Source organism: Typopeltis vanoorti, chromosome 12 (genome assembly GCF_054136105.1).
Source record: "Typopeltis vanoorti isolate ZY-2024b chromosome 12, IOZ_Tvanoo_1.0, whole genome shotgun sequence".
In the NCBI taxonomy this organism is placed as follows: Eukaryota; Metazoa; Arthropoda; class Arachnida; order Uropygi; family Thelyphonidae; genus Typopeltis; species Typopeltis vanoorti.
The window spans coordinates 44,926,759-44,938,962 of record NC_143560.1 but is presented as its reverse complement, the minus strand read 5'-3'; the positions used below and the strand labels follow the sequence as shown (position 1 = coordinate 44,938,962).

At 37.4% G+C, this 12,204-nt stretch overlaps 1 protein-coding gene across 1 annotated transcript in view; it reads left to right on the top strand.

The window, feature by feature from the left end:
* The window catches only part of LOC150100744 (RING finger protein 150-like), a 143,118-nt gene that overhangs the window by 122,552 nt on the left and 8,362 nt on the right, over positions 1-12,204 (top strand). Inside the window, exon 4 of the mRNA XM_090401879.1 lies at positions 9,269-9,351. Coding sequence (XP_090258005.1) covers positions 9,269-9,351 — 83 coding nt within the window. The remainder of the gene's footprint in view (positions 1-9,268; positions 9,352-12,204) is intronic.

The window sequence follows — 12,204 nt, the reverse complement described above, 5'->3', positions numbered from 1 at the left end:
GGTTGGATGTCTGAGTTGGTGGCCGAGCCATTTTATTTGGTTTCTTTGAACAGCACTGACTAGTGGATCTTGTTGGGTTTCATCTAATATAGTAGAGTTGGAAATGTGGGTATTTCTTAAACAAGTAGTTCCAAAGCTATTTATAATATTGGTTGCTGCTTTAGGTCTGGGAGCCACACAGAAAGATAGACTGGCTGGTGCACTTGTAAAGATGAATCTTCATCTCCTTTGAGGATGAGGCTCGCTTTCCATACTTTATTAAGACCTGTGGAACTGCAGTGCTTTCTGTTTTCTTGTTTTAATGTCTGTTAAGGAGTCTGAGATGTGTGATCCAAGGTATACAAAGTCCTCTACTTCTTCAAGGTGATCATTTTGATTTATATAGATGTGCCTATCTGTCTGATGTTTTAATATCTTTGTTTTTTGGGAGTTTATTTTTAGTCCAAATATTTCTGCGGTTCTCCGCAGAATATTTGGACTAAAAGCTGTTGAAGCGGTTTTGGGCATCTGGAATGTTGGAGTCAATGAGGACTATATCATCTGCAAAGCTCAGGTCTTCAAGGTGCATCTGTATATATGGGTCTTTGATAAGGATTCCAGATTTAATTTGCATTAATTTAAAAATATAGTCAATCACTATGATGAAGAGATATGGGGCCAGAGTATCTCCCTGTAGAACTCCTGTGGTGATGGGAAAACTGTCTGTTTTGTCTCCGTTAACTAGTACTGTGGCTTGATATCCCTGGTAGGGGTGCCTTGATTGCCCTGATAAGTTTAGGTGGAATGCCATAAAGTTTGAGTTTGAGCGTTTTCCATAGTCGTTCCCTGTCAACAGAATCAAATTCTTTAGTCAAGTCAATAAAGTTCAAAAGCAATGGTAGATTCTTGTCCTTTGAACTTTCTATTAGTCTTCTGATGTGGTGAATGTGCTCTAGAGTACCACGTTTTTTGAGGAATCCAGCCTAGTTTGCACGAAGTAATGGAGTTACATGTGGTTTTAATATTACTGATTGTTATTTACTATTTTATGTGCACTTTTACATATGTGCAATTTATGTTTGTTTTCTTAATTTTAATAGTGTTATTAAATTTTCAGCTCTGACTTGTCATATGTTTATATGCAATTTTTGTTTCTTTTGTTATTCTAGTAGCAAAGCTTATACGTTGGTCATACATAACTGGTAATTAGCTTATGGAATTAACAACACATAAAAAGGATATTAATTAAAGGCATCTTTAATGAATAACTTCAGTATTTTCGCAACGTCACGTTGCATCTTCAGGAACATAATAATATGATATGTGCACGCAGGCACTAACAAAAGTAAATGAGAAAGAAGGCAAGAAACTAATATTGTTCCTAAAGTCCTAATGGTGCCCTCTGGCAGGCTAATTTGGCTATATTGGCTGTTGGGCTGAAGTTCTCATAATGTAAGTTTCCCAAATTTGGGGTAGTTTCATGCACCCAAATTTGTTGAGGTTTGGAATGTTTTTTAGAGCTGCTGATGATTCCTTGAATAATCTTTTGTACTTAAACTTGCTGTGGTGTATTATTTTAGTTTTCTTCCAACGAATTCTATGGTGGGTATCTAAGGCATGGTCTACCAGCCCAGAGTGGCTGTACTGGTGAAACCGGATGTAGTCTTTGTGTTCAGAAATCCTGATATTTGCTGTCCTGCCTGTTTGGCCAAAGTAGGACAATTTGCAGCTGCAAGGGACCTGGTATACACCAGGTAGTTCTAGGGGAAGTGGTTGGTCTTTGGTAGAGCGGATAAGGGATGCCAACTTTTTATATGGTCTATAACAAGAAGTCAGGCCATATTTTTTGAGGATCTTGGTTATTTTCTCAGAGGTGCCCTGGATGTAGAGGATGGTGACAGATTAGGTGTAATCTTTATTGTGGAGGAGGGGAATGGGGGGTTGTGGTTTGCTGGTTTTAGTATTTTTTGGGGATTATAGCCATTGGCTAAGAAAGTGTTGAGGATGTGGTTTAGTTCAGTGGTTAGGGCATCGTCATCTGAGCAGATTAATTTTGCCCTGTTATAGTGTTTTTATAACCCCATATTGTTGTGGCAGGGGGGATTGCTCGTGAATGTATCTGCCTGTATGGGTGGGTTTTCTGTAAACAGAGAAAACCAAAGATCCATCAAGAAGGCGAGTGATTAGAGTGTCTAGGAAGGGGAGGGTGTTGTTTTCTTCTTTTTCCAAGGTGAACTGGACTCTGGGGTGTTGATTGTTTAAGTGTGTTAGGAAGGAGTGGAGTGTATCTGAGCCATGTGGCCAAATAGCGAACACATCATCCACATATCAAAGCCAAATAGTGGGATTTGTGGGGCGGAGTTTAAGTCTTTCTCTTCAAAGGTCTCCATAAAGAAATTGGCCAAGGGTGGGGAAAGTGGTGAACCCATGGATGTCCCCTCTATCTGTTTGTAGAATTTTCCTTGCCAAACAAAATAGCCTGAGTTCATTGTGAACTGAAATAGGGCAAGATATCTGGAGGAAACTTGGCTTGGATGAGCTGTAGGGTTTCTTTGAGTGGGACATTAATGAATAAGGAGGAGACGTCAAAACTGACCATTATGTCAGTGTGTTGGAGTGAGAGGTTTTCTATACTGGCTTTAAAGTGGGCTGAGTTTTTTATGTGTGATGGTGTATTGTCAGTATAGTGTGTGAGCGTTTTGGCTAAATGTTTGGCTAATTTATATGTGGGGGAATCGATCCCATCCACTACGTAATGGCACATTTTGTTTATGTATTTTTGGGAGTCCATATAATCAGGGGGGGGGGTCTAGAGTTATAAGGTTTTAGTGACTTCCACAGGCCAAGAAGTGACTTTCTTAAGGAGTCTGTGGACAGTTCTAATCTGAGAGCTGGTAGGATTATATTCAATAGGGAGGTAGGTAGTACGGTCTTGTACTAAAGCATTAAGCTTACCTTTGTAATCCTTTTGATTGAGCACCACAGTGGCGTTTCCCTTATCCGCTTTGGTGATTACTATTTTTTCGTTTTTCTTCATTTCTAGTAGAGCTGCATATTCATCTTTGGATAAGTTGGTTTTTGGAGGTTTTCCTTTGGTGAGAACACCGGCTATATCCAGTCTGATGTTGTTGGCGATATGGTTAGGAAGGTTGCGAATTCCACGGTCTATTTGGATCATGATTTCCTCGGCAGGTATTCCTTTAGGAGCTAGGGGGAAATTGTGGCCACGTGAAAGTGTGGTGAGTGCTTCAGGCTTTAAAACTACAGACGAGAGGTTGACTACAGTGTTGAGTGGTGGCTGTGATAAGGAAGTAGAATTCTTTATCAGGTTTTCGTATTTTTTCAAGTGCTGACTATGTATTTTTTCGAATTCTTTTCTTGCTGAAGTGCATGAGACGTCATAAAGAATCGTCCAAAGATCATGGATCATATGCAGCTCTACTACAAATGAAGAAAAATAAAAAAATAGTAATCACCAAAGCGGATAAGGGAAACGGCACTGTGGTGCTCAATCAAAAGGACTACAAAAGTAAGCTTAATGCTTTAGTACTAGACCGTACTACCTATCTCCCTATTGAATATAATCCTACCAGCTCTCAGATTAGAACTATCCACAGACTCCTTAAGAAAGTCACTTCTTGACCTGTGGAAGTCACTAACAAACTAAAACCTTATAACTCTAGACCCCCCCCCGATTACATGGACTCCCAAAAATACATAAACAAAATGTGCCATTACGTCCCATAGTGGATGGCATTGATTTCTCCACATATAAATTAGCCAACCTTCACACATAAAAAAACTCAGCCCACTTTAAAGCCAGTATAGAAAACCTCTCACTCCAATAAACTGACATAATGGTCAGTTTTGACGTCTCCTCCCTATTCATTAATGTCCCACTCAAAAAAACCTAGCGCTCATCCAAGCCAAGTTTCTTCCCAATATCTCAGCCCTATTTCAGTTCACAATGAACTCAGGCTATTTCATTTGGCAAGGAAAATTCTACAAACAGATAGAGGGGACATCCATGGGTTCACTACTTTCTGCACCCCTTGGCCAATTTCTTTATGGAGACCTTTGAAGAGAAAGACTTAAACTCTGCCCCACAAAAACCCACTATTTGGCTTTCATACGTGGATGATGTGTTCGCTATTTGGCCACATGACTCAGATACACTCTACTCCTTCCTAACACACTTAAACAACCAACACCCCAGAGTCCAGTTCACCTTAGAAAAAGAGGAAAACAACACCCTTCCCTTCCTAGACACTTTAATCACTCGCCAGCTTGATAGATCTTTGGTTTTCTCTGTTTACAGAAAACCCACCCATACAGGCAGATACATTCACGAGCAATCCCCCCTGCCACAACAATACGGGGTTATAAAAAACACTATATAACAGGGTAAAATTAATCTGCTCACATGACGATGCCCTAACCACTGAACTAAACCACATCCTCGACACTTTCTTAGCCAATGGCTATAACCCCAAAAAATACTAAACCAGCAAACCACAACTCCCTCTCTCCTCCTCCTCAATAAAGATTACACCAAATCTAACACCATCCCCTACATCCAGGGCACCTCTGAGAAAATAACCGAGATCCTCAAAAAATATGACCTGACTTCTTGTTATAGACCATATAAAAAGTTGGCATCCCTTATCTGCTCTACCAAAGACCAACCACTTCCCCTAGACCTACCAGGTCCCTTGCAGCTGCAAATTGTCCTACTTTGGCCAAACAGGCAGGACAGCAAATATCAGGATTTCTGAACACAAAGACTACATCCGGTTTCACCAGTACAGCCACTCTGGGCTGGCAGACCATGTCTTAGATACCCACCATAGAATTCGTTGGAAGAAAACTAAAATAATACACCACAGCAAGTTTAAGTACAAAAGATTATTCAAGGAATCATCAGCAGCTCTAAAAAACGTTCCAAACCCCAACAAATTTGGGTGCATGAAACTACCCCAAATTTGGGAGACTTATATTTTGAGAACTTCAGCCCAACAGCCAATATAACCAAATTAGCCTGCCAGAGGGCACCATTAGGACTTTAGGAACAATATTAGTTTCTTGCCTTCTTCCTAATTTGCTTTTGTTAGTGCTTGTGTACACATACCATATTATTATGTTCCTGAAGATGGCAACGTGACATTGCTGAAATATTGAAGTTATTCATTAAAATTGCCTTCAATTAATATCCTTGTTATGCGTTGTTAATTCCGTAATCTAATTACTAGTTATGTTTCTTTTGTTGATTTCAATAAAGTTTTAAAATTTCAGTTCCAAGGTTTTTCTTATTTCCAAACTTCAAAAATATGTACTAGATGTATAATAAAATACAAATTTGTTTCTGTATCTATCTGTTTGTTCGCTTAAAATTCGAGAACTGCTGATCTGATTTTCATATGATTTTCTTTTATATGTATCAGGTAGAGCTGGTCAGGTCTTAGAAAGTAGTTTCCGGGGGAGGGGTGTGCTGAATAAATTTTTTTCTGAAAACGGGGCGGTAAGCCAAATAAGTTTAGGAACCACTGATCTACACCAACGCCATCTACTGTCCACCACCGATTTGAATTCTCAACCTTTTGACTGGAGAGTGGATAAGCTAACAACTTGGTCAACCAGGCTGGTAATTTACAAAACTTACCAAACAATTTAGCAATCAGTAATATTTAAAGGCAATTTACCAAACTGCTTAAAAAGAAAGATCTACAACTAGTGTGTACTCCCAACAATGACCTGTGGTAGCAAAACCAAAAAAGTTGGAGAAACTGAAAACAACATAAAGAAACATGATGAAAAGAGCCATTTTGGGAATAACATAGATCAAAAGAATGATATTTGAATAAGAAGAAAAGGCAATGGACATTGCGTCAATGATAGAAGATAATAAATGACACTGGGCAGGACATGTAACGAGAATGTTTGACAATAGATGGACAAAGAGAACAACAGAATGGACACCAGATAGACCAGCAGTAAGATGGAATGATGAGATAAAAAGATGTTGTGGACATTTATGGTGGAAAGATTCACAAGATCAGTCAAGATGGAAGAGGCATAGAAAGGCATTCATCCAGCATTGTACTAAGGAAAGCTGTTGATGTTGCAAAGCTAGGAAGAACAATGGTCAATGAAGATGATATATCCTGCAGGATGACTTAAATACATTAAAGAATAGGCAAAGAATAACAGCTTCAGATGTCTAAGTATAAGGTGAGAAATTGATGAGGACAGTGATTTTGGGGTGATAGACAGGGGGTTTAAGTTCAGAAGTAATTTGCAAATGTAGCCAAAAGAGTTCATCAGATTACTTGGGTGTCGACAAGCAGGGATAGGGAGGTTATTATTCCTCTTCATAAGGCTTTAATAAGGCCTCACTTGGACTACTGCATGCAGTTTGTTTTCTTGGATTCCTCGTGGATGAGGAAGTGGAGGAGAGAATCCATGGTTAAATTACTAAGATTGTGACTGGTCTGTGGAGTGTTCCTTAAACATTTGCCAGTCTGGTTGGCAACAAATGTTGGCTGAGTGATTAGCATATCCACTCTCCAACAACAAGCTGTAGTTCTGAATTCCACCATGGGAATAGATGTTTGTGATTATCTTTAAGTAGGAGATGAATTTCATTGTCCATTGTGAGATTACTGTGCTGCTTATTGGCAGTCTCAAGTGGCTTGAAAAAGTTCTATTTGGTCTGTAGAGCAGGATTCTGGAATATGTAAAAAAGTAAATAAATAATACAAAAAAAATGTATAAGTTAATAGAAAAAAAATCCTAGGTCCACTCCGTCTACAGCACTAAAATACTGTAGAATTACAATCTTTTGCATGAGATTCACATAAACAAAAAAAATAAAATAAATGATAAATATATAAAAAATTTATTCAAGGAATTGCAATAAGAAATGAGGAAAAATGAACATCAATCATGAAATGTGTATGCAGGAGCAATGGGCATACAGAAAAAGTAATGGCTTATGGACAGGCAACTGGAAATCCAGAACCAACACTCCATTTAAACACAGCTGGTCAGATGAAAGGCAAAAATACATGTGGATTTACCTATGCAACACCCAAACCTATAACATGCTGAACTAAACAGAACTACACAACCTGGAGACATGATACAATGTATGAGCAATCGCCTCTCTTAAAGGAAGAATGCTCCTCATAAACCATGAAGGCATCCAGCATTCTGTGGCACACTCAAAATTCTTACACCACCTGAAGACTTTCTTCACAATATTAAATCATCAGTTATATGTTTCCTATGGAAAAAACTGGAAATGCTACTCAGCACAAGCTACTCCTTCAGAATCATCTTCTTCCTCAAGACCTTACAGATGAAACACACATATTCATGTACTCTATTACATATTCTTCAAAAAAGCCACCAGAGCTCTTCGGCATTCCCCGATCCTCCGAATGGTTGATACACCAATACCTTTCCAGTTGTCAAGCTTTTATCAAGATGCTCTCCAGTGCTGAAAATGCCAAGAACTGTGTCACATACTATACCCCACAAATGTACATCATCTTTTCCACTTGGAACTGGGCAGAATCAGAACAATAAAAAAAAAAAAAAACTTAATTTTTGGCAGCTTGAACAACTGCCACTAAAAAAAAAAAAAATCTAAAGCAAAATCACAGTACCAGCAAGTAAAATTACTAGCTGCCAAAGCTTTTCCAGACCTCACACAACAGTGCAAGACATCCAAATTCTTACCAGAAATTCACAAATACCTACACCTACTTTCCAACTCACATCAATGGGTGCTTTTCTGCCTCTCCTACTCACCATCTACAGAAAAATCTAGCACTTGCTGATGTCAATGGATCAGTTATCCCACCTGCATCCTTTTCTCCACAGTCGTCAGTGCATTCTACTTCCAGTGGAACTTTCCATATGAGACTGCAAGCATTAAAGCTGATGCAAAAATCCAGTGCAGGCAGTGGCACAATATCGTACCAGTGCCAACCAAGCTGCACAGATACAAACTCATCTCTAATCTCTGGGTTGGGAAGGAAGAAACTTGTCTACATTTGATTTAAAAGCATGTATATTGTATTGTATTCTTTGGGAAATACATAAGGGGAAATACTGTTCCACAATAAAAATATATTTATTTTTATTGTGGAATAATAAAAGGAAAAGATATTTATTCTGTGGGTTTCAAGGTATACTGTGAAGGGATGTTGGGCAGCAGCTATGTGTGTGTTCCAACAGACTTAGTATTGAGTGGGGAAATTATTGATGCTATTTCATATTAACATTTGCATTGGAAATATTTATAGAATACATATATTGCAAAAACCAAACACCTGTGCAAAAGTGGGAGGAATGAGTTGGTAAGAGATGGACTATTAATCAACCTAATACAACTATGTTTAATACAGCTATATTTAGATCGACATGAAAAGTACTAGAATTCCTCCCCCTCCCCAAAAAAGAGTCAAACACAATCACATTGCTTTTGTGATGAACTCTTTCTTATATATATGAGAAGTCACCCAGAACTACAGTGGTGTTTTCTGCATCAAGAGAGACTTATTCTTCCTATCTTCTTTCTTGTTTTATATAAAAAAAAGAAAAATGTTCAAGGAGTTTGATTATTAAATATATGGTAAGAAGGGAGAGAAAAAAAGGGGTAACCTTAGGAAATTGTGTAAGAGTGTGGTTAGCAAGGTATTAGGACTAGAGTTTTTGTTTGGAGGATGATGAATGAGTGGAATGGATTGGCAGAGGTAGCTGAGTGCTTTGATGGTAAATGTGCTCAAGGAGAAGCATGACAGGTATTGTATGAATAATGGTAAGTATAGCTCTCTCATTCTTTGACTATTGGAGATATCTGAGAAAATAATAACAATCTCTTCTAGTTTGATTAAGAAAAAACAGATTAATTGTTAATGGATTGCCAAGTGAATTGTTATTATTACTGAAACAAGATAACTTGATCCACAAGAATATGTACTGTTATTTATGTTTTCCTTTTTTTTTATTTTTAGAATTCATATCATTTATTGAATTTCGTGTAACTTCATTACATTTCTTATTCCTGAGCAGGCAGTTGCATTTGCTGGGAAATATATAAAACAATCAAATCCAAATGCTTTTATATTTATTATAGTTCAACTTATGGATTAAACAATTAATTTGAATTGTAAGTATGAAAAAACAGTTAACAAGATGAATTATTTACTTCAGGATAACTTCAGTTTTTGAAAATGCTATTTACTAATTTTCTGTTAGGCTCATGCTGTTTCTTTTCCTCTAGGAAACTGAAGGGGACTTGGAATGTTGTGCTGTGTGCATTGAGCCCTTTAAAATAGGAGAGATAGTCAGACATTTACCATGCAAGTAAGTAGTAATTTTTTTTTAAAGTATCTCCATACCTGAAAGGTTGCAAAACCTATACATAAGCACATCAGCACTTTGTGCAGGTAGCAGTATGTTTCTGTATCATTTAATGTGCCTACTTCAGCATAGCAAAATTTGTGTGTGTGTGTGTGTGTGTGTGTGTGTACGTGTACGCATGGTAAAATTTTACTGTAAAATCATTTATGATAGTATTTTCCAAACCATTGTATTAATATTTGTATTTGTTATATTAAGTATTAATAGCATGAGCCTTGCAATTTGATTGTTGTAGATTTTATAAAATAGAAGCTTGCATAGCCTAAGTCAGTCAGTTTTGTTAAGTCTTACCAGCTTCATATAAATTATTATTTCATGGGCACCTCCATGGAGTCCCAAGACTCATGAGAGACCCAAACTATCAACACAATATAAATTAAAGATGCCAAGAAATTATATTCTTGGTTTAATCCTTTATCTAAGTGAAAGCAAACAAAGTTTGTGTGTGAAATATCTTCACAACTAGGCTATTTGTATACAGAGGCTAATGACTTCACATCAATTGCTCATAGTATCCCATAATGCAAAGCACACCACCTTTCAGAAGTGTATAATGTTAAGCATTATGGAAGGGTCACTACCAAGAAGTAGTTAAGGCTGATGTAATGTAGAAGTCGTATATTTCCCATATACAAGTAGCAAAAAGGTGTACAGTAAAGATGTGAAAAGGTATTATCAGCATAATACCTTTTGACTTCATCTGGATCTTCTGTGACATAGGATTTGATTGATTTCCTCATCTTGCACCTGTAACTTTTCTCATAATCCAATTGATTATATTCAACAATACACTCAGACATTAAACAACTCAACCCTGCCTTACACCAGTGATATGAAGGTTGAAGTCATATATTTCCCATATGCAAGTAGTGAAAATGTGTATCACCTTATTATTAAAATCCTCTGAATCAGAGATAGATGTTTTTTCACTTGGTTATAATAATATAAATTAAGATGCCAACAAATTTGCTCTTGGTTTAATCCTTTATCCAAGTGTAAGCAAGCAAAATTTATACATGTATCTTCACAACTTATTTATTGAAAGTGAAACATTATCTCTGATCCAGAGTATTTATTTTAATAATAATGTGACACTCCTTTTCACTACTTATATGAGACATATATGACTCCTGCATTAAACCTTGGTATTACTTCTGGGTTTGGTTCACACTAATGAGAGCTTAGTAAGGGTCAAAAGTAGTCTGGGGTGGTGCTTCCCATAATGCTTAACATTATAGACTTCCAAAAGGTGGCATGCTTTGCATTATAGAATACTAAGGCAATTGATGCGAATTCATTATCCTCTATATACAATACAAATAGCCTAATAACCTAGTTATGAAGAAACTTCACGTGCAAACTGTTTGCTTACACTTGGATAAAAGATTAAACCAAGAGTATAATTTCATGCCATCTTTATGGTATGACCAAGTGAATAAACTTTCAACCTTAGCACAATATCTATCATCCCTCTCCTTGAAACCATTAACAGACAAAGCAGTCACAACTGACTCAGACAACCCATTCTATTCATTCACCACTCCAATGAAAAATCTAGCCCTCATGTTATTGCTAATGACACACTCTTTATTTTGCTCCTTCTAGCCAAGTGCTGAAATATTTCCTTTATATTAATCATATAAAATCCTTTAAGCAACTTAAATGTTTCTATCATATCCCCACCTTTTTTTACCTATCAACCAACTTTTGCAACCCACGGTCTCTCTTCATAAGAAGCATTCTACAGACCACTAACCATCTTTGGATCCTCTCCACCACTTCCTCAACCCCATGAAACCCAGGTGACCAGACCCGAGTACAGTAATCCAGATGTAGTTTTATTAAGGGTTTATAAAGACTAATGATAACTCCCTTATCTCTGCTTGTTAGTGCATTCTTCAATAACCAAATAATCCTGTGAGCTACCCTGCTTGCTTTAGTAATATGTGCTCTAAACTTCAACTCTCTATCTTCTACCAACCCCAAATCCCTGACTTCATCAATTTCCTGGTATACAGTTTCCTCAATGTGGCACACAGCTTGTAATCTTTGTATTTCAGAATGCATAACTTTACACCACTTTTCCATATTAAATTGACATTCATTATGTTTTGCCCATACTGTCAACCTATTTACTTGTAAATCATTCTGCAAGCTTTAGACATCACCTTGATTAACTGTTATCCTACTCAACTTTACATCATCAGCAAACAACAATATCTCCCTTCACATTATTTTGTATATCATTTATATACAAATTAAAAAGCAGTAGTCCAAGCACACAGCCCTATGGCACACCATTAGTCATCCCTGCCTTCTCCTCCATATACTACTTTTTTGGTATCTGTCCATCAGCCATGCTTTTATAGATATGATCAGTTTCATATTCATTGCCATTTGTTGCAGTCTGTGTAATAGAGTTCCATGTAGTATCCTGTCAAACTCCTTTGCAAAATTATTATTATTATTAATATTATTATGGGCTACTCCAGGGAGTCCTTAGACTCATCGAGGGAGGCCCTAAACATCATGTTCACACAACTGTTCAACATTCTCACAGTATCTATCATACCTTGCCTTGAACTCGCTCACTGTCATAGCACCCACAACAGACTCTGGCAGCTTATTCCACTCATTCACCACTCTAAAAGTAAAGAACCCAGCTCTAACACCCCTGCTAACCACGCTCTTACCCAGCTTCCATGGGTGTCCCCTAGTTCTCCCACCACCAGTCCTGATCTCAAAAATATCCTCTGAATTAATCCTATAGAATCCTTTTAGCAATTTGAATGTCTC